General features: G+C 42.3%; 1 protein-coding gene across 1 annotated transcript; it reads left to right on the top strand.

Annotated features, from left to right (window-relative positions):
• Positions 1 to 884: 884 nt before the first annotated feature.
• clmna (calmin a) lies at positions 885 to 22,240 on the top strand. Its single transcript, XM_084675904.1, has 13 exons — positions 885 to 1,259; positions 12,831 to 12,892; positions 14,398 to 14,493; positions 14,582 to 14,665; positions 14,756 to 14,848; positions 15,220 to 15,413; positions 15,668 to 15,861; positions 15,988 to 16,070; positions 16,206 to 18,578; positions 19,027 to 19,229; positions 19,643 to 19,730; positions 19,818 to 19,873; positions 20,710 to 22,240. The coding sequence occupies exons 1-13, from the start codon at positions 1,175 to 1,177 to the stop codon at positions 20,867 to 20,869; spliced, it is 3,771 nt and encodes a 1,256-aa protein (XP_084532030.1). The 5' UTR covers positions 885 to 1,174; the 3' UTR covers positions 20,870 to 22,240.
• The last annotated feature ends 171 nt before the right edge of the window (positions 22,241 to 22,411 follow it).

Raw genomic sequence — 22,411 nt, 5'->3', positions numbered from 1 at the left:
AATGAGTTTCAGTAACTATTTGGGTTGTTACACGGTAACGTAAGCCCTGCGAGTTCCAATAAATCTACTTAAATTGCACTCATTATCTTATCTTATGGACAGAACTATAATTTAGCGTAGAATTTTGTCTGCTGAATGATGCATGATCCTAGGTTAAAGCTAATAACTAAACCACAATCTTAATGACTCTAAAGCTGTAATGGTGGTCGGTAGCCAGCCTGTTTTTGATTATGTCCGGCACAAAAAATACATTTTACATGGGATAACCCGCAGAGTGCATGGAAAAATAGGTGGTCTTAAACCTTTGATCCAAATGACCACTTAAACTGGACTTTCCCCGAGGGGGCAACAATATTTCGTGAACTCTTCTCCTGTTTCTAGTTCCCAAGACCGGAGTGCCATATTGACAAACTGCCATAGCCTAGGCTGCTGACAAAGAACGGTACACTGAAAGAAAATAACATGCAAGTCAACATTAGATATCCAGATATTTAATAAGCATCTGATTGTAAGCATTCTTGGTACTTAATACGCAAAATTCACACCTGTTGGCATTTTTCTATTTTGAAACAGAGGGACGCGCGCTTGAGTGTTGTTACCATATTATTCGCTTGTCAGGATGGCAACAAAGCCCGTGCAGTTCTTGAACTGTCGGTAACAATGTATGTTTCGTAAAATTAGATGTATTCAAACACTTGGCTTTGCACCTCCATGTCTTATTGTGGACATATTTGGAGGAACATAAACCGAAATGTGTTCGGTGTTGTGTGCTTCAACCAATGTTCTTTCTCCAAACCTACCTTGTCGCACTGTACGGGATGGTGGGCGTGTACTCTATCTTGCTACATCCCACCACGAAATATTAACCAGGTGTTCCTATTGCCTTCTCTCCATTTCTTGAAATCTGTTCATCTCGATCATTTTCCGCGTCCTCAGCGCCTGATATTGTGCCTTCTACGTCATGAGGGGATAGTAAACGACAACAATGCTCTTGCAAAAACCATCTTCCCGGTAGGGTGTTCGTTGATTAGACCTTTTCCTGAACTGGACGCATGGCTCCCGTCCGGCGCCCCGCACAATAGACCGCTAAAGAGGGGACAGTGTTGCCATCTCTGTCGATTTCCAAAGGAAGGTGTTTTTGTGTCGGTAGACGAGAACTTTCCCGTCCGACCCGATGGCTGGACACGAGTGGAAAGATTGGTTCGAGCGGGAGGAATTTATCGGACAGATCAGCGATATCCGAGTGCAAAATCTTCAAGGTATGCTGTGGACGCTTAGCCGAACGCTTCTCTCCCCCCCCCCCCCCCCCCCCTTGTTATTGTTAAACTGCATTATATTTGTAGCACTAACCTAATGTATGTTAGCAACAATATTAAAGTGCAGCCAAGCAGCTTACCGTAAACTAAGCTACCAGGTTTAAATGTAGATATGGTATTCATAGTCGAAAGCAGTTTGTCGGTGCAAGGAGCGAGGTTTATTACAACTTCTGGATTTTTGCATTTAATGTAGTCTAATCCTACTATGCGACATGCTTATTCGGTTTATCTACTCATTTATGCCACAGCGTTGCACATTGTGAGGACAATGCAAAGTACACAACTCAAGAAAGCTCCAAGACAATGCCCACGGATGAAATTTCATGTTGCAAGCAATTCATTTCGGGAACAAATCGTAACTCTGATCTGGGACCGTCCAGTTGTATAGGGTCATTCACAACTTCATCCTCTTTCCAATGGCAACTAACACCTGTTGTGCTGCACCCTAATTGTAGTTCTTAGTCACCAACAGTGGATGTCTGTTAGGCTACATAGCGAGCAAGCAATTATTGGGCAGTTCAGTGGCAGTAATTTGTTCACTGACAGTAGTGAGAATGAGGGAGACTCAGGAGGTTCATTCAGCAATTAAGAGTATCATGCCAGCATTGCCATTGACTGATCAGCGTACAGGCAAACAGGCTACATGCTAAGCCGAAACTTCAACTGTGCCATAGCCCTTTTATTAGTCTAGTACTTAAGTTGGTACAGTTTGCGTATTTACACTGTGTTACACTATGTTTGCAAAACTGTGTTACTTTGTTGTGGACACACATAACCTCCCTGCAGTATGTGTGTGTGGCGAATAGATTCTGCACCCCAAGTTCCAAACAATTCATTCATGCTACTTCCCTGCGATACATTGATATGTACAGTACGCTGCAGTGGAATAGATTTATATTCAGTCACTTCTTTTACAGCCAATTGAAAGGAGATGAGCTCCCTAGCTTTAGAATTCAGTTCTGTCTCCATGACACGCACGGATGTGACACATCCATCTGAGGCCTGGCTCAAAAAAGTCTGTGATTTGCATGGTGAAAGATGGAGAAACCAGCACGCTAAAACAATGGCCTGAAGGGTCTTATGTAACGCTCTCCCATCAGAGAAAAGCAAGGAAAGCAAGGGAGGGCAAGGCCCTCTGCTTCACAGCGCTGGAGAGTCTCCGAGTTGTACGTTCCCACACACACACACACACATCACACAGGCACACCCGCAAACACATCATCACACACAAACCCACACACACACACACGTTTCCAACTCCCTGAGAGACTCCCTCCTTGGGTTGAATGGCTCTCAGAGCTGGTGGGTAGCGAGTGCTGTTCTCTGTTCTGACCTGAGCAGAAGCATCTTTAGTTATTCAACAGTCGGCAGCTCCTTGCTTTACCAAGATCCTTAGCTAGCAGAGCTGAACTTTTCTGTGTTTCATATGGCCAGAGCTACTAGTAATGAACTCGGTAAGATAGCATTTTACCTAACTCATTAGATGTGTTGATCTTCTTCACCCACAAAACTTGACTTGTTGTAAAACACAAATACCCCCTTTCATTTCAAAGTTAACAATTGAGTAAGTAGAAATTAGCAGATATGTTTTTGGCACATTAGCTGCAGATATGTTGTTGTTGAATGACTGCAGTTAAGGTATAGCCAAAAGTGTATGGGGGGATACAGGATGATCTCAGATAAATGATTCATGACATAGTTGATCAATATCTGTCATTTTGACTGAGGTCAGTCTGTAGCTTGCGGTCCCTCAGAAGGATCAGGTCTAGTTTCACTTGCACATGCGCGTAGTGCGCTCAAAACGGACCAGTCAGCCTGTGCAGGCTACGTGGCCATCACTGCTTAGGAGAGAGAATCCTAGGGCTGACACCTAAAGCGTCTACGTTAAGGGGTGCACATCTGGTAAAGTGTTCTAAAAAAGCACTGCGCTGCACTAAATCCACTTCAGTATGGGGAACAAAAAGTTCAAACAAGCCTTAAGCCAGAGTAAAAGCCACCACTGCTGTGCACTTGACTTCTTAGACAGAGAGAGCCACCTCACCCAAGTAACAGAACTGAGTTTCTGCGTGTCTACGGACAAAGTGGCTTATCCTCTCACACTTGTTTGAATGTGCTGTCCCTCTTTACACACATGCGGTTTTCTTTACACACACACACTCTCCCGCTACACACACACACTCTCTCTTCACACACACATGCAATCCCTTCTTACACTCAGTCGCAACACACATCATCCCCTCCATACTTCACATCGAAGCAAGCCAGCTGCAAAGTGACTCCAGACAAAAGCTTTCAGGTCCTGTGGTATAAAGTTTTGTGGAGGGCAGAAGGACAATGCATGCCACTCTTTCACTCTGTTCTTTGTTTTGTTTTTATTTCAGCCCCCCCCCCCCAAATCTTACCACGGCCCGTGAAAACCAGTTTTTCTATAAAACTAGGCTAAATGTGATTACTTTTATTAACCCTTTGGGACATTGTTTTCTTGACTGTACTTGATGAGAGACTAGAGATGACTTTAGACTTGAGATGCTATTACTAAACCATTTACTATAAGAAATAGCAGGACGCTCAAGTAAACAAACTTAGAGGATTGTCAGACTCTCACCTCTTCATAGATAACTCGTATACTTATACTTCCCAAGAAGAAATAACATTTTAGTAAGAGGTGTGTCGAGGATTGTATGGATCTGTTATTCTATTAGTCACTCTTGTTTCTGCACTGTGATTATGCAGTTTTCAATCCTTCATGCAGTATTCATTTGCTTTGTTGAGCTTCTCTGGTTCTATCTTTCCTCCCTCTCTTTCATTCTCTTCCCAATCTACTCCCAAAATGTGGGAGTACGGTATTGAAAAGCAGAATTATGTCACCTGAACTCTTCCCATTCTACGATGTAGGTCTCAGTGCTGAGGAGAGAAAGAGAGAAAGCACGTTTGATCTACTCCTGCACCTCCTCTCTTGTTTTGTTAGGATTTCCCGGACATCCCGATTGTAGAACAACGAGGATTTACCGAGCCTGTAGATGGGCACCTCAGAGTCTATATTTAGTCCATGGACCATGCTCTCAGAGGACCATGCATAAGTGGTCCTTAAAGTATGTGTGCGCGTGCGTGTGGAAAAGAGGAAAACATGTGAAGATCCAGAAGACGGTGCAGCAGAATTATTATGTAAGCCGTAGTAACTGTTTCAGTGCCAGATTGGCACACAGTCTTGTGTGTTTAGAGGTAGCCTGTGGTGCCAGTAACATCTACACTTATATAGAAGATGACAGACTTACAGTCAACTACCCTTACCCTTAGTTCCAGTATGTACCTAAAAGAGGATGTGATACAGTAAATGGTTAGCAAGGTGTCCAGGAATATCTTGTATACTCAACCAGTGATATGGATGACAGCAGCAGGAAATTGAATCCAAACTGAAAAAGGTCATATAAAATGCCTAATGGCGGATGTGGACAGCGCAGACGCATGCACTATCATTATAATAGTGGAAGCTTTTTGGATGTCCAAATACATCTGTCTTAACAGCTTCATTCAAAACACGTACAGCAGACCTCAAACTAGACAAATTCCATATAAGGTGTCTGCTGTCAATGTCCCTGATGATGTGGTTGGAGCTTTGAATCACACCCCCACACTGAACAGGTGTTCATTACGATGCACCCTCATCTGACCCATGTACTGTGTGTCCCTGCTGCTCATCTCTTAGCCACCCACACTCCACTCATCACATCTGACAGCATGAATGTGTGTATATCCATTATCGTGCAGGAGCCATCCATGCCCACTCAGCAGCACTTTATAAGTACTTGGAAAAGGTTGAAAAGGAGTGAGTAATGAGAAATGCTCAAAATGTTATTTTTTTTCCCTAAAAGAATGACCATATCTCTAAAAATACCGCTGTTCTTTTTTTCCAAAGGGTAACAGTTATATTGTTGGATAAACCGGCACAAAGTTGCTGACGTTATCATGTGATGAAGTCACTCTTTGTCTGAGGTCTATAACTGGACTGAAGGAGAAAAAAAAACGCAACTTTATTAGTTGCAGGTGTCTTTCTCCTGCTTGCCTGTAGGAACTGTCCAGCAGAACTCCGATGGAGCTGAATAAAGTTATTCTCCTACGGCAGCGCAGTTGATATTTAACTTTGCTTTGCTTGGAGAATTTGTTTCATGAATAGCAACTATAATGTTTGGTTGACCTGTAGTAGTCAGTGAGCAGGTATGATTGGAGGAGTGCTTATGAGTCACCTGCTTCTTGATTACACCTCTGACTCTTGATTACACCTGATCTTATGCTGTTGCTGTCCGTGCTGACCTGTATTCTCTTTTGAGCTCTACCTTTTGTTATTTTTAGTTCTCATTTCTTTCTAACCCTAACCATATACTTTTTAAGTTTTACATAATTGTAAATGATGATGGTTTTAGGTATTGAATTCACATAATCATAAAAGTTCATTAGGTTTTTTTTTCTTTTTAGTTTAACCTGTTTTCAGTTCACCATCTGTATGAGTGAAGATCAGTAAGAAAAATAGTTCACGCAACAGCATTGCGGTCGGTCTTTGGCAAAGAAAAAAGGACTACTGTGATATGGAAATACTGTTGGAAGCTTATCTGTTTCATCAGTGTCTCAGCTTGCTTGGTGATGACTCTTGTTTGGATATTTCATCTGTCAGGAATGTGAGGGCAGACGGAAGATAAAAGGATGACAAAAGGGCATCTTATATTTGTTCTTCAAATAACTCCAAGTTGTTTTGCAAGATGCGTTTCTCAGTCTGCCTCTTAGATTTGAAGGATCAATCAACCATTGTTCAGTTCCTATCAGTTAAACATTCTGCGGATGTGCATGGAATTGGTAGTTTCACTCTGATGTGAAAGTCTTGTATTCCAAAAATGACACTTGTAGACAGACCTGTTTTACTGAACTGTCTTCGTTGTGTAACTCACAGCAGGTAGACCTACTGCCTTGTCTGGATAGGATGCGATGCAAAAATCTTTCAATGATTTGGTTATGGAAATTATGTTTGTGTGCTTGCTGTGGTACACTCAGCTTTGGTCACGTTTTGTAAACCACTCTACAAAGTACTGGCTCTCGCACAAACTTTAGAATAAGAAATGTTTGGTATCATGGAAATGTAATTTCTGGGAAATGTCATGTAAACCTGCAGTATTGTGGGTGGGACTCGAGCTTGGACTAGCTCTGTGTGAAAATGCCATCAACAACACACCACAATGGATTCTCTTAAGGTCTAAGATCAAATGATTACGTAGCAGTTGCTTGGTTTGATGCTCACTCTATATACACAGTGGGCACAACTCACAAAACAATAGCCATTTCAAATGCTACTGCCTCTTCTCTACCCAGGATATCTTCCCATCAGTTTCTTTATATTTCCCATTGGAGGCACATGTTCAATTTGAAGATGCAATGACACACTTTCACCTGTCCAATAGCGTAAGATTGATGCTTACTGGTCTATAGCAAACAAGCAAGCAATGAAGGAGTCAAGTGAAATGATTTGAGGCCTTGGTGAAGTGGAAGTGAGGTGACCCACTTCCTCCGCAGTCCTACCCCATCCTCTGAGGGGTTTCTCTAAGTCTGAGACAGACCAGCGGCCATGATGGATGACATCAATACGGGATGCCCTGAGGAGGCGTCACACAAGTAGGCTCCGCTGGCGAGGACAAGGGCATTCTCCACAAACTGTTTTCAGCTACTTAGAGTATTTCTCAATTCTCTGGAAAGGTGTGTGAGATCTTTCGGTATGTTGGTAGCCGCTTACAGTATTTTCGCTTTTGGTATCTGCCGCCAAGTAAGCTTTGCTGAGTTAGTATGAGCTATTAAGATGATCAAGATTTGATCTGCTCGCGTGTTTGTGTTAAATTGCACATGAATTAGGTCTATTCTAGTGCACCTGAATGCTTATTAGAGTGCATGAAGGTCAAAGGGAAGGAATTACCTCATCTTGATAAATGTTGATCCATGTGTTGGTAGTAGTCCCTGCTAATCAGTCAGATAACATGTCTAGTTCATAAACTATTGGTGAGATTTAGCCACTTTCTACTTTCACTCTGTAATAGGGTTAGTACTTTGTAATAACCTGATTAGTCTTTGGCCAGTTTGTAAACAAATGAGCCCAGAAGTAAGCTTCAAGGGGAAACTACAAATTCCCTCTAATTTATATGTGAAGGCAAAACAAGTGATTTAGGTCTGTTTGCTGTTCAATGTAGGTTAGATATTTATGGACTGAATCCTTTTATGTGGAGCAACAATGATTAATGCAGATTTCATTCACATTTAAACAGCTTTTTCTTCCATATAAACAACTCAGAAAGGCATACCAGGGTTTTTACATGGAATCATTTTGAAATGAATTACACAACTCTTGATTAAACTATCGATCAGCAGTCTAGAAGGGTTCTCATGTCCTGCACAGAAATGAGCAGTTATATGGTCATTTCCTTGCGTAATTGTCTGGCCCTATGGAGCAATCCTGTGCACCCAACATGAAGGCCAATGATTTCCTTTAGCGGCGGCTTATGTAAACATTCTTCATCAAACTACCCCCCACCCTACCCGGTTTGTCTTATAAGGTGCGTGAGGTATTTTTATTTACATATTGTATTGTTTCCATAGCAACCTGCTGGGAATACCCACTTTGTTTCCAATTATGCTCCCACTGGGAAATGAAACCTACAACTCTTTGACTAAACCTAAACATGTGTTGAATTAGAGCCAATGTAAGTTTTTAAATTACAGGAGGGGGCGAGAAGATTGAGAACATTTTATCCTAACTGTAGAGTTATGTAATCCTTTCTGCAGCGTCTTTAGGGAAGCCGGTATCATGGAGATTGTATCAATATTTCAATGACTGCTTCTCTTTGTTATTGTTCTTTTGTGGTGTGGCAGTCAAAGAACACTCGCACAGAGATACAGACTCAACAGTGAGACACACAGGGAATATGATCAGCTATACCAAGGCTACAATCAAAGTAGAAAGCAACCACACTCCTCAGGGAGTGAAGCCTGTTCTGGGGAGATGAACCATCACACTGTGTCTCATCTCTCTCATCAACTAGTCTTTCTGCTCTCCGTGTTCTGACTTTTGCGAAGGTGCGTAGGAAGTGCCAGGACATCTGGAGGCCTCCTTCTCCATCCGGAGAGGAAGACCATCCTTGCGCCCCTCGCCCGCTCCTCCTCAAAAGCTCTAATTGGCATCCAGTGAGGCAGAACCTTGCAGTCCTCCACCCTGATAGGCCTTTGGGTTACCCTCGAGTATGAGTCAGGGACCTGTTCATTCAAGTAATTACCTTCATGGAGGGATTACACAGTTTGCTATGGTGGTGAACCTTGTTTGTATATAGCGGACCTTGTTTGTAGATTCAGTCTCTTTCCACTTTAACTGTGTCAGAGAGGATGGTGTGTTCGGATCAGGGGCTAAATTGGGGATTTATGGGCATTCTGTTTTTTAAGAGACAGTATTTACATAAGTTTTATGTAGTGTTCTGTTGTGACCTGTTGTTCTGACTTGCATACTACCATGTACCATTAGTATGTTCTAAACTGTGACCACATATTTATCCACGGATCTAGTTGTGTGGTTGACTGTCTGCACTCTGAAATCCATCACTTGTCTTTTTAAGGAAATGGATTATGTTGTAGACATAGGGAGGGATTTGTTCTGCACTGGCACCTACATGAACAATCGTTACATGTCTAGTATTTGTAGATCAATGTTGAGGAACAGTGCCAAGCTAATTAAATGCTAATGATGTTTTGTAAGCCCCACTATGACACTCCAGCCCATGTTTGACTGTCTGAAATGTAATTCAAATGTAGTCATTTTAAAACAATCATTTATGTCACTGTGAATAGGTTTCCTGGATGTCTCTTTTGACTGAGGAGGTTTTTGCATGGTATCCAAATTGAGAGGGTTAGGGTTATGATGATGGGTTGCAGTGTGTTTGTCTAGAACCAGCGTCAATAGACCTGGTCTGAATTGTAAGAATGGTTTATTGTATACATAATAGTGACATGTGGAATGTGTCTAAGATCTTTCAAATGTTTATATTCTAGTTCCTTTTGAAGTGGCCTTCTTGTCACCCACAGCGGTGCACCGGAACATCAACTTTGGTCATGCTGGGAAACAATGTCAAGATTGTGTTTAATATGCCAGGGAGCATGATGCCTGTTCCTGGTCTTTATTACTTAAAACTGTCCTTCCTGTAAAAGACAACAGAGATGAGAGATGATGTCATGGATCTGCCTTTACCTGCTTGTCAGTGTCTCATCGCTTGGGAAGCTGAAAGGCTTGTGTGCGAACATTTCTTTGAAAACAGTTTGTTCACACAAGCTTCCACATGTCACAGTGTAACCTACAATATTGTCACTTGATTGCCTAGTAAAAGGCAATCAATATCTTAAGCTCCCTCAGTAACAGAATGGGACATTCCAGCCAGGTGACTTCTCCCCCAGGCGCAGGAGTAATGGAAGCTGCCATGTCTTCAATGGAACTTTCACAGGAGAGAAGAAAAAGCACGCTCCACTAAGCTGACCCGTGGGCAGTTCTAACAAAAGAAGTTTGGAGATTAGTGCAATATTTCCAGAGTAACACCCGAGCTTGGCATGCACTGTGAACATTGATCTAGTTTACTGTCTGTGTTATTGTCTTCACTTGTGTCTTGTGTGTTGTTTTCTGGTAGCTCGTTGGTGTTCTTGTGTCCACATGTGTCTTGTTTGGCTGTGTATTTAGGTTTCTAGACATGGAGTACACTCTCACCCAACTGTCCTCTCACACTCATGTTAGTGAGAGGAAACACCTTGGAAATATGTCTCGTTTGATAGATGGCATTTGTGGCAACCTTGCCCAGCAGCATGTCATCATTCCCAGCTTGTTTGCTATGTTTGTTTTTAATGTAACACATTTTCTCACAACTGCAATAGGCCATCATCCTAGTTGAGTAATACATAAACTGCTGACCAGGACTGGAGGGCAGGAATGCTATCGAAACAAAGTTTTACTGTAGGGAGGAGGTTTGGAGAGCATATATTGGGAAGTGCTGCTACTTTATTGTTTCTAGAAGAGTATAGACCCAGAGTGGGCCTCTGTTTCAGCTTAGTATTTACATTTACATTACATTTACATAGTATGTTCTCACTAGTTCACTCTCTCTCTCTCACTGCTCCAGGCCTATATCTTTACTGTCTTTGTCCCAATGTCTCCCCTTGGCTCTTTCATTTTCCCACGTTTGCGCTCTCTCTTTCTCTCTCCCTCTCTCTATCTCTTTCTGTCTCCCTCTGTCACAGCTGAGTGCTCAAAGCTGTCGCCCAGGCCCCCGGCCCAGGCCGGCCCAAGCATGGCTTTCTGTGTCTTTATGGCATGGTGAGAGAGCTGCAGAACTGAGGAACAGGCCCCTCATTAAAGAGATGGGTCTACACACACAGATGGGGACACACACCAGAAAGCCACATGCACTTGTGTGTGCACACAAACTAACACTCTTGCACATTCTGTGACTGGATTGAGACTTTTCTCAAAGATGTATCTTTGCATAATCCTTTCATTTTCTCTGTTATCTGTGTCTTGCTCCTGCTCTTTCCCTATCGGTCTCTCATTCACACTCACATGCACACACAGGCGCGCACACGCACAATGCAGTAAAATCCTGCCCCTGCTCTGCAAAATAACTTTAGTGAGAGGCAAGTGAGGAGCTAAAGCCCTGGAGATTAAGAGGCAGGGCCTGCTTGTTAATGAGGAGTTCCCACTATCATTCTGTTATGCACACTACTGTGCCTTCAGAGAACAAATGAGTGTGTCACATATCCTAAACTGGGATTTATTTTCCTTTCTCATCCTCCTTGTTCAATTTATTATGAGATCATTTATAATTACGAGGTGATATTGTAGACAGTAGGAAAACAGTTACGCCACCCTTATGACAGGCACAACAACCGTTGCGATTAATTAGCAAGTCTAAGAAAGTCAAGTTTGTGAATGAAACCTCACTGCAACCATTTCTAAACGCCGCTGTCCACTGGACCCTGTCACCACCATTCACAACCATTATAATTTTCTAGGTACATTATCCCAAATCTCTAGTTTCTTTTTGAAATATCAGTCCCCTATGTGGCTAAATAGAACCTTCCATCCATGACCTAATAGAGAAAGACTTACTGCTGTGGCTAGAAAGTGTTTGACATTTTTATGAAACATTAGGTCACCGTATCCGGACCCACTTATACCTCACTCCACTAAAGTGTGCGTTCTTATGAATGTCTACCATTGTAAGCTCTGGTGATTTATAGTCAATATGTGGCTCCTTGCCTCGAGGTCCTAATTCTGGATGGTTGGCGTTGGTAGCTCTGTCACTGAGTATGGACAGCAGGTTGGTTTCCAGCAAATGATGCCTAACTTTGGCACAACAGACAAGTGGAAAATACTGAGTCAATACACACTTTGTTGCTTTTTAGTTTGTGCTGCCAGACTCTGTTCATAGATGGGGCATAAACCTGTCCCAAAGATCAGTTTGTGAATGGATTATACTTTTAATTTTCCCCAAGCTTTCTCTGTTTCTATCTCACTAATTCCCTCTCCCCCTCTCTTTGTTTTCACCCCCTGATCCTTTCTCCATTATCTACCACTGTTTCGCGACAGTCTCTCTCTCTCTCTCTCTCTCTCTCTCTCTCTCTCTCTCTCTCTCTCTCTCTCTCTCTCTCTCTCTCTCTCACTCTCAGTCTGTCTGTCTGTCTGTGTCTCTCTACATGTTGTGCTTTTACAAGGCAAATATTGGAGGGCATCACCTTAGCTTAAGCCTTTCAGGAGCCATCTTGAACTGCAACCTTTTCAAGAGGAAGTTGATAGTTTATCCTGTCTCCTTGACTATCACAGGCTAGTATATTTGTGTGTGTTGATGGATATACAGACAGACAGACACAGACCACAGGGTATTAGGCTACTGGAATAGCATATCTACATATCTGTTGGGTGTTGGCAGTGTGCTTGTCATGTGCATTTACGAACAGATCAATGGTAATGACAACGGTCACGGTTTCCATGGTTACTACTATTGGGGCTCCGCCTAGTCTTTTTTTCAGCGTCTGCTACAAGTGCTTGCTCTCTACTGCTGCCATGGCTACCTAGCTGTCACTTCTGCAGCCATGGTCAAAGAAACATTCAGTGAGACAGAAAGTGTGTGGATTCGTGCATAGAGATGCACACTATTTGACTGGCGGCTTCCTCCTTCTCCATGAATGTGTGTTAGTACTGTGTAAACACACAGTGGCTCACACCACATCCCTCCTCACTGCAGTGGTGTGCAGATGACATGCCATGGCTGCAGCCGAAAAGAGAAAAATGGCAGATTTATGATTAATACTGGTGTTCACTGTTGACTGTTTCTTCCTCTCTCTTTATTTATCTTGACCCGCATGTTTTATAAAAAGACCAGATATACAGTATTACAGATATACTGTATAGACAGTACAGTATTCTTCATGGCATGCATGCTTTTTGTTTTACAGTGGAAAGAGAAGTTGTCCAGAAGAGGACCTTTACACGATGGATGAATCTGCATTTGGAAAAAGTACGTCCAAAACAAAGCACCCCAAAAAATGCATGGCATGCATGGTATCAAATTGAACTTGGCATGGCAGTGGTTCATGATCGATTCCTAACAACCCCCACCCTCAAAACATACGACCTTCAAGTATTGGGTTTGGAAGTCCATATCTCTTTCCACACGACATGACATGACCAATATAGGTGCTTATCCAAACACTGTTTCACCTTCACCTGCACTTTCAGGTCTGTTCACCAGTGTTCTTACAAGGCTTTGTTCCTAGTGGTTATAGACCAACAACATAATGTAGCCAGGCACAAACAGGAGTGGCAGACCCTCCCTCTTATCTTATGAATTATACATGTTTTTTGTGGAACGGTTTTAATGCACTGCATTAAAGTTTCATTTAACTGTAAATGCTAATCTTAATGTTTAGATTCAATTCATCTGACCTGGTGGTGAATCTCATTGTAATGCTAAACAGGTGGTTATGTAAATAGTGGAACTGAATGATCTTCCTTCTTCCGTGCGCTGGGGCTTTTGGGGAGATTTGGTAGCGCTCTTTGTTCAGAATGACTCTGCTATGACATTCCTATGGGAATGTTCTTAGAGGTAGAGGTGTGTTAAAAACACTATCAGTTTTTTCCCCTCTGTTCTATCAATTGTGCATTCTTCCTTCACTCCGTCCTAACTTCCGTACTAAGCCTCAGCCTCACTTTCTCTCAGACACATTTTAAAGTACAATAAAAAGTCATCAGGACACCAGTCTCTCAACCAGAATACATCGTGCCATACACCAGACACACATTTTATAAATTGATTTTTGCCTTATACTCCCGTCTCTCACACACACAGCTTTTCATCACTTATTCAACGAGTTTAACCACTCTATCCTTACACCATTGTCTGCGTTGGCATGGCCGTTGCCTGGCTCTAATGTTTCAGGGCACTCAGAGAGAAGATACCAGCCTATAGTCTGAGAGAAAAAAATGACTGGGAATCCAAGTGATTAAGCTTTTGTTTTTCTTTCACAATGACCCTTCTCTCTTCAATTACTCACTGCCTGGCATGGCTTCAGATCTCTGTCCCGCTAATTGACAATCCTACATTTGTCCTCTCTGTTGCTTTGGAAAGTGCTTGTCAATTGTGCCTACCAGTAAACCATTCAGAGTAGGTTGATGCATGAATTAATTATTAGTTTCATAAGGATGACGTCATCTCTGTTTTGACTGGCTGCTCATTATGTTGATTAGAAGAAAAAAACATTGTTGTTAGGAGGAACCAACAACAATAGGGAACGGTCTAGCACTTGTAAAGGCCATCCTCCAATACCATGTTTCACTTGTAACTAAACAGCAATGAAGTGTAACTACGTAGCTGTAGAATTCCATATAACTACAATGTTGTTACTATAATAGGTATTGCTATGTAGTTACATGGTAGTTAATGTAACCATAAGGTAAAGTGCTGCCCTGTAACTTGTTTGGAGAATTCAGATTGTTAGTGTTGAGTCATATTTTTTGCTCCAGTGTAACCCTCCCATGGCAGTCCAAGATCTGTTCCGGGACATTCAGGATGGTCAGATCCTTATGGCCCTGCTAGAGGAACTGTCCGGATGCAAGCTGGTGAGATTAATGATACCATTTAGAAATGACATTCTTGTTTTGATGAGTCAATGACTATTAATAACTTGTGAACTTTCTCATTTTCAAGCTCCATGGTTTCAAGAAGTCCTCACATCGCATTTTCAGACTCAACAACATAGCGAAGGTCCTCACTTTTCTGGAAGAAAGAAATGTGAGTAAATATACAAATTGGAAACTACTACTATACTATCCTAATGGATGATTGGTTGAGTTTTTAATCTGGTTGTGTTTACCTGCACAGGTGAAGCTAGTCAGTATCGATGCTGCGGATGTCGCTGATGGCAACGCATCCATTGTTCTTGGGCTCATCTGGAACATTATTCTCTTTTTCCAGGTAAACTCCTCTTTGAATGCCCCTCTCCTATACACAATTTATTTAATATTTCTTGCTAGCTCCATCTCAAATTCTTTCTCATTCACGTTTTATGATTCTCTATTTCTCTTCCTTTCCTCTGAGAAATGATGTCTCATGCCTATTCCACTGCCTTCCTGTGCAATTTCCATTCATACAGCCCTGTACTGAGCCTGTAGATAACAGAACAGATCGACCTATACTGCTTACGATGTAGCCCGAAACCCTGGAAAATCACCATGAGGAAATCATTACCACTCAATGCACGCCCACACTGCTCTGTGCTCCCTCCTGTGTTACTCAGCATTAAACACCCCCACTTTTTTTCTTGTGTCCAACCCCCTTCTCTCCAGATCAAAGAGCTGACTGGGAATATTAAGAGCCAGTTCCCCTCCTCCTCCAGCCTCTCCTCCATCCACACCAGCTCTGACTCAGACACCTCCCACTCCAGCACGCCCTCTGAGGAGAGACGGCCCTCCATTGCCATGCGGGATCATGGGAAAGTCATCAAGACCCTCCTGCAGTGGGTCCAGAGGCGGACCAGGAAGTGAGTGTTTGATTGCACTGAGATGGTGTCTGTGGTCAGTAAAGGGTCAGATTGGATTTGAAGCATGGTCTACCTATGTTTAGAGTACACAGGCTGCATATATTCTCAATCCTTTTATAAACCTTTTGTATATAAACCACAAGACACAGGTGTATTATTGTACCACAAACAAGAATTCTGGCAGGTTTGGTGAGTTCAATCCTGTTTATACAGTATCCATACACTCTATAGTAAGGCAACACTGTTTATACCAGGTATGGCGTGGCGGTGCAGGACTTTGGGAAGAGCTGGACCAGTGGCCTTGCCTTCCTGGCTGTCATCAAGTCCATCGACCCCACCCTGGTGGACATGAGAAGATCTCTCCTGAGGACGGCCAAGGAGAACCTGGAGGATGCCTTCAGGACCGCCCACTACAGCCTGGGCATACCACGCCTACTGGAACCTGAAGGTAGTGTAGATGTAGATGCCAACTTTAACATGGTGGGACTTTTGATTAGCTCTGCATCAGTCTATAACATGGGGGTGATTGGGAATATGTACACTGTTTACCATTGAACACGTTTGATCTCCTCAGATGTAACAATCAACCCTCCGGATGAGCAGTCCATCATGACTTACGTGTCCCAGTTCCTGGAGCACTTCCCTGGGATTGAGGAGGTAGGGATGTATGGTATATTATAGGATCGTGATTATGTTAGGTCATAGACACATAGAATGTCGGATGTGTAGTATGAAGCAGATACACTTCAGAAACTAATGTCTATTCCCCTCTCTTTCACGCTACCTCCCCAGCCGCAGGACGTATCCGAGGTTATTGAAAGAAGTGTGTCCATGGGCAGACTCAGCTCTCGAAGCAGTGACTATGAGCTGATGAGGAACGGTGTGCACCGGAGTCGGCAGCGAGAGCGGCCATACGTGGTACGCAAGGACTGGGTCCAGCCACCACCCAAAATCTTTGTGTCAACTGTGTCCGAAGACAAGGAGGCCATGTCGCCAACCTCCCCGACCAGCCTTTCCTGGGCCAGTGAGGACTTGTCAGGGCAGTCCACTAACAGCCCCAATGGAAACCCCCAGGATGAAGGGAAGGAGGTCTTCACCATCTCAACTTCAAACTCCCCACAGCCATCCTATGTTGACTCTGTTACCAGTTCTTCAGCGCCAGAATCTGTCATCTGTGATTCTGCCATCGGCTCGCCAGACTCCTGGGCCGAGAGTGAGGCAGCAACACCAGACCGGTTTGGAGAGAGCCGTAGTGACGGATCACCCACTGACAGCGTCATGGCCTTGGATGCCAACCTACCTCCCTCAACGCCTGAAGAGGTCAGGGAAACAGGGAAACCCCAGGATGAGCAATCCCTGCCAGAGCTGTTTATTGATGAGGGAATCTACTCACTCAGCTCATTAGATAGCACACTGGAAAGGGGAAAAGACAGCTTAAAGAAACATGAAATTGAGGAGAAGGAGCATGAGCAGGAAGATGCCTCCAGCCACCACCTGGACGGATCTTTTGAGCATATGCCTGAACAAAAAGAATCCTCGAACAAAACTCAGAGGGACTCTAAACAAAGGGACGTGAGCACAGGTCAGAGAAATGTACCTCCCAGTCAGAGAGAACCATCTTTAAAACTCACTGATATTCCACAACAGACTGAACCTGTGGAAACAAGCCAGTCACCACACAGCTTTGATCGAGTGAACCCTGACACCTTTGAGCCAATTGAAGAAGTAGAAAGTGTTGAGGAGAGAACAGACAAGGATATGGAATGTTCAAAAGAAATGGTGGAACAAGAAGCATATGTAGAAAAGAGGTTATTTGGTCAAAAATCTGATAGCCTTGATCAAAACGAGATGACAGGTGAAGTTGAGGTGGAAAGTGTAAGTGTGACCAAACACAGAACAACCTCTGTTTCAGAGCGAGAAAGAGAAGAGGAACAATTAAAGGATGTTGTAGATAAAAGGCAAGATGTGGTTACTAAAGGAGCAGAAACACAAAATGGTCACATAGAACCACAAGAAAATGCTTGCTCTGAGTTGAATGATATAATGGAACAAACAGATACACATCCATTTCAGGACATGGAACAGATTCAGCCCAGCCAAGCCGGATCTAAAGAAGGAGGTTTGAACGCTGTTCAAACAGACTCTCAAACGTCTGTACTAGATGCAGTCTATTGTCAATCCTCAACAAGTGATTTACCAGAGGGCGGTGTGGAGAGAGATGAGAAGACTGGAGATGAAGACCCAGGAGAAAGTAGGTCCTCTGGAGGTCACTTAATTAACATGAATGCAGATACCCCTGATGGCCCCAGGCCTACTGACGCAAGCGGTAATGATCCAAACTTTGCAGGAGTGGCTGATGAAATACCTGAGAGTGCCATCTGTAGACATGTAGAAAGTAGACATGATGATTCCATAGAACCCACTGATTCTATTGTTTCTACTGTGATTCAGGCCACAGACAACACAATAGAAACTCAACAATATCCTCTTGGGTCACCTTTGGATCAGGTGAACCATCTCCACAACATAGAGGTTTCAGATGTCAACCAGGCTTGTGACAACCCTGTCACAGAAGTGGACCACAATGAGGTTGAGTCACCCATCCTAGCCAATGCCATACACACTGTCAGCCACCCAGCTCAGGCTGAAAAGATGGAAGAGGCAGAGAGTGATATCGCAGGCCCTTCCAATGGTGATCAAGAAGGAGATGAGGCTATTTCATATAAACATGACATAAACAAAATGGCAGATACAGACCACAATGTATCCAGGCTTGTGGAACTGGCGAATGACAATGAAGTGTCGAACATTGAAAAGAAGGCTGTGAGTGAATCAACAGACTTGTTCTATGCAGATTTAGATAGGAGTTCTCCTCAAGAAGAGCTAATGAGTGAGCCTTTGGACCCAATGGATTTGTTTTACCCGGATAAAGAAGAAGCCATGTTGTCAGACCTGCCTGAGCGGGAGGAGAGTATGTTCTCTTCCTGCTTCAGTGTGTCTGCTCTACAGCCTGCGCCAGCCTCAGAACCACTGAACACCCATAGTCTGCCGGAGACACACCCTCCCAGTCTGACAGAAACACACTCATCCAACCCGCTAGGTGAAGTGGAAATTGGAGATGGCTCAACTAGCCAAGAGGACAGGATGATGCAGGGGCGGGATAAGGTAATCTAGTGTTTATGGGAAACAAGGACAATATCTAATGTGTGTGTATGTGTCAGGATGGGCACTAGCTGACCCTGACAACCCAAACAATGTGACAATTCATACACAAGGTCACTTTCTCTCAACTTAACAGCACTTTGAAGTGATCTGTCAGTGCATGTATCATCATTAGAAGTAGCAATCCCATCTCTCTAAAGAGTTTGTGCCTCTGATAATTTATGCATTGCATAAAACACGATGTTCCCACCCATATCTATATGCTTATGATTGATTGATCATCCAAAGAACCAGATGAAGAGGAGAAATTATGTGCATTTTTGTATGTGCATAAGTACCCGTTATCTTTGGCCTTGCACTTTCTCTGGTACCTCATAATTCCTATTGTCATCCTTCAGTTTTTTCCTCATGCATCCCACTTCACTAACATTCCCACATTGTGTATATTCAGATGGCTGAGGAGACACAGGAGGGTGCCGGTGAGCAAGCTAAACCCCAGGAACGGTGCACCCTTCTCAAGGACCAAGCCTCTGGATCCTTGGGTGTTCTGGAAGAGGTGGAGGCTGAGTCTCATCATGCTGCTAAACACAGTGATCTCAGCAAAACTGACGAGGAAAAATTAGCAGCTGCCAGAGAAAACATGAAGACTATGAGGTAGCTTTATATTCTTAGTGATGGTACACTGGAAAACGCAAACAAAGTGACTTACATTTAGTCATTTAGCAGACGCTCTTATCAAGAGCGACTTACAGTAAGTACAGGGACATTCCCCCGAGGCAAGTAGGGTAAGGTGCCTTGCACAAGGACACCGGGAATAAACCTGGCGACCTTCAGATTACTAGCCCGATTTCCTAACCGCTCAGCCACCTGACTCCTGACTTAAGAACTGGGCCTTCCAGTCTGATAGGGAGATTGACTTAAATGTACTTAATTGCTTTGTGCATCTTTGGGCTATGTGTTAACAGATATTCTTTCCTTTCCATTTAGAGATTTCTAGGTAATAGTATTTTATTTACCAAGACTGTTCAAAGATTAGTATAATAACAGGCCTATGCTCTTCCCAACAGGGGAGGTGAAGAGAGTAATGGAGCAAAACTAGAAAAACAGCTTTCAAGTCTTTGCCACAGGAAGGGGGAAGAATCTGATAAGTTACTGGTAGGTACAAAGAAAATTTCAAGGCATACGATTATTATTTATGCACATGTACAAATTCTTAACAATTCCTAACTCACTCTTTTGCAGGACAATCAGAAGAGTGTGGCCACCAGCCAAACTCAGAGCACCAACTCCAAAACCAGGTACGACTGTCCGACTAGCTCCAGTGTTGTTGTAAGATAGGGTAATAGAAGAGGATATTTAGTTGGTGCTAAATATGTGAGGCATCCTGCACCCTACTAGTTTTCTAACCTAACCTGTCAACAGTTCTGCCTGGTGGTGAGGACTATGTATACCTTTCCAAGTGGCTTCAAGGTGTAGGGGCTGGTTTGAGTCATTACTGTAGCTTTTTGAAATTGGTTGTAAAATGGCTGACTGTAATTAGTGTGGATGCCTACAACACACATGAGAGGACAACAGTTGGGTTCTTGTTTCCTCAGCTGTGTGTGTGTGTGTGTGTGTGTGTGTGTGTGTGTGTGTGTGTGTGTGTGTGTGTGTGTGTGTGTGTGTGTGTGTGGATACATCTGCAAGTGTGTACATTTTTACCCATCAATTAATCAGTGATTACCTTAACAACTACCTTGTATGTTGAGGGGATGCATCATCGGAGCTATTTGAGCTTATTTTTTCCTGTGGTGGGGACTGTAATTCTGTAATATGATTGCATAATCTTACTCTCAGGGGACAGGCACCGAACTTGAAGCTAGAAACGGATGACTGGATATCAGGAATGATAGTGTGCATTGTCTATTTAATGGATAATCAAGTACTTTTTCACTTTGATGATTAATAATATGCCCTTAATTGCTTTTTAGTACATTGAGTACACTAAGACCTTCTCCACATTTGACCCTGCATTCTACTACACAATTATACATTTATTACTGTGTAGATTTTTTTTAGCTTTGCATCTGTTTAACCGTAGTGACTTCATAATAAACTTTGCTCTCTTTATCTTACTCTGTCTCTGTTTCTGTAGCCAAAAGGAGTCAAAGGTTTCTGCAGCAGCTGAGTGTTTGATGACAAAGTCAGAGCTGTACATGCTGCTGATCATGTGGCTCATCCTCTACTGCCTGTTGGTGCTGCCACAGATTGACATCCAAACCCTGCCCAGCCTATTATTTAACCTGGAAGACTGAACACACACACACAAAGAGATACATATACAATACACTGTTTATATACTTTCTTAATGCACTTGTTTAAAGCAACACACAGTACAGTGCACATACTTGTGTGTATGTACACATAAAGCTTGGGTATTCTCCAATCATGATTACACTGCCCCCCTCCTCCTTTTAATTTTCCTTTTACATTTTTATATCCACAAATGAAGGCTTTTTAAAACTTGATAATAATTAAGAGCTTAAAAAATGAGGCTTCAATTGAGGAATAGTATTCTACAATTAAAAAAGATAAATGAAAACACCGTAACATGTTTCCAAACTGTACAGAATACTGAGCAGGATGATACAGCACACATGGTTTATGAAAAAGTACAAAACATGGATATATATACCTACCCAATTTGCTCATTGGCATATTCATAAATAAGGTATTTAAGGAATGGCTAATTTCCTTTTGAATAACACATTTGATAATAGGAAGTGTGAATACAGGTTAGTAGTTCAGTGGAGGGTCTTAATTAATAACATCACTCTGTGTACTTGGTTAAGAATTGTTGTGTGCTTGTTGCATTTTAAAACACACCATGTAAACTGCCAAAGATAGTGTTTGGATTGATAACAAAAAGAAAACACAATAAAAATATTTTTAAATATATTTTCAATAGAGATGTTGTCCTGAAGTAATAATAAATATGTTTAAGTTTGTTTTATGGTTTGACAATGCTCACACAGATATTAAATATGTTTAATGTTATATGGTCTGTTGAAAATATGACCTTTGATGATTAATTCCATTTAACATGCCTTCAATGTATACCATTTGGTTTTTCAGAGCCTTTATAATTCAGCAATGCTTGAGCTTGAGACCATGTGAATGAAATGAGAATGCTTTATAATTAAATAGTTTTTTGTTGTTGTTTTATGAGCATAATGAAGTATCATGATTATTTTTTGAGTTATTCAACCAAGTTTAGAGTCCACTGTGCCACCGCCATATCCCACCCACAAGCACAAAATTCACATTTTGAACAAATTAACTTTCAATTGAACAAACTTTCAATGTTTTATGTTTTCTGTGTGTCTATAGTATGTGCTAAAGCCATACATGTCTCTGTCTGGAAGGGTTAATAAAAAGCCATGAATCCCCTGTTCAATAGATCACCTCTATAGCATTACACATCTTAATCTTCAATGTATGGACAGATTTTGTGGTATTCTCAAACTGTTCTGCATGATTATTCCTAGAGGATACAATCCTCTCTATCGTTTTTGAAAGGACTGACCTAGTAAGCTTCAGAAGTGGCATCTTGCTTTTGTATTGGAACCCAGCCTGTTCTAATTGTGTCAAAGGCACCAGTCAAGTGCAATAAATGACATGTTTTACCCCTTTGTTAAGATTTATTCCACAGTCGATCTAAATGGCCTATTCCATGTTGAACAAAGTTTATTAAAGTTACAGTTGGTAAAATAATTATATTATGCAGCTATTTTACCGTGATAGCAAAGTTTTTATTAAATTCAGTTTGTGTCCAACAATGTTTTAACTTTTGATGA

The sequence above is a fragment of the Hypomesus nipponensis genome, chromosome 3 (assembly GCF_054491055.1).
Source record: "Hypomesus nipponensis isolate SF chromosome 3, ASM5449105v1, whole genome shotgun sequence".
In the NCBI taxonomy this organism is placed as follows: Eukaryota; Metazoa; Chordata; class Actinopteri; order Osmeriformes; family Osmeridae; genus Hypomesus; species Hypomesus nipponensis.
Note: the sequence above shows the minus strand (reverse complement) of the source record. Positions and strands in the feature narration are given on the sequence as shown.

Coding starts and splice junctions, on each gene's coding strand:
- clmna (XM_084675904.1), top strand. CDS start 1,175: ATGGCTGGACACGAGTGGAAAGATTGGTTCGAGCGGGAGGAATTTATC. Junction 15,862..15,987: donor ACGCCTACTGGAACCTGAAG/GTAGTGTAGATG, acceptor TGATCTCCTCAG/ATGTAACAATCAACCCTCCG. Junction 18,579..19,026: donor TGATGCAGGGGCGGGATAAG/GTAATCTAGTGT, acceptor GTGTATATTCAG/ATGGCTGAGGAGACACAGGA.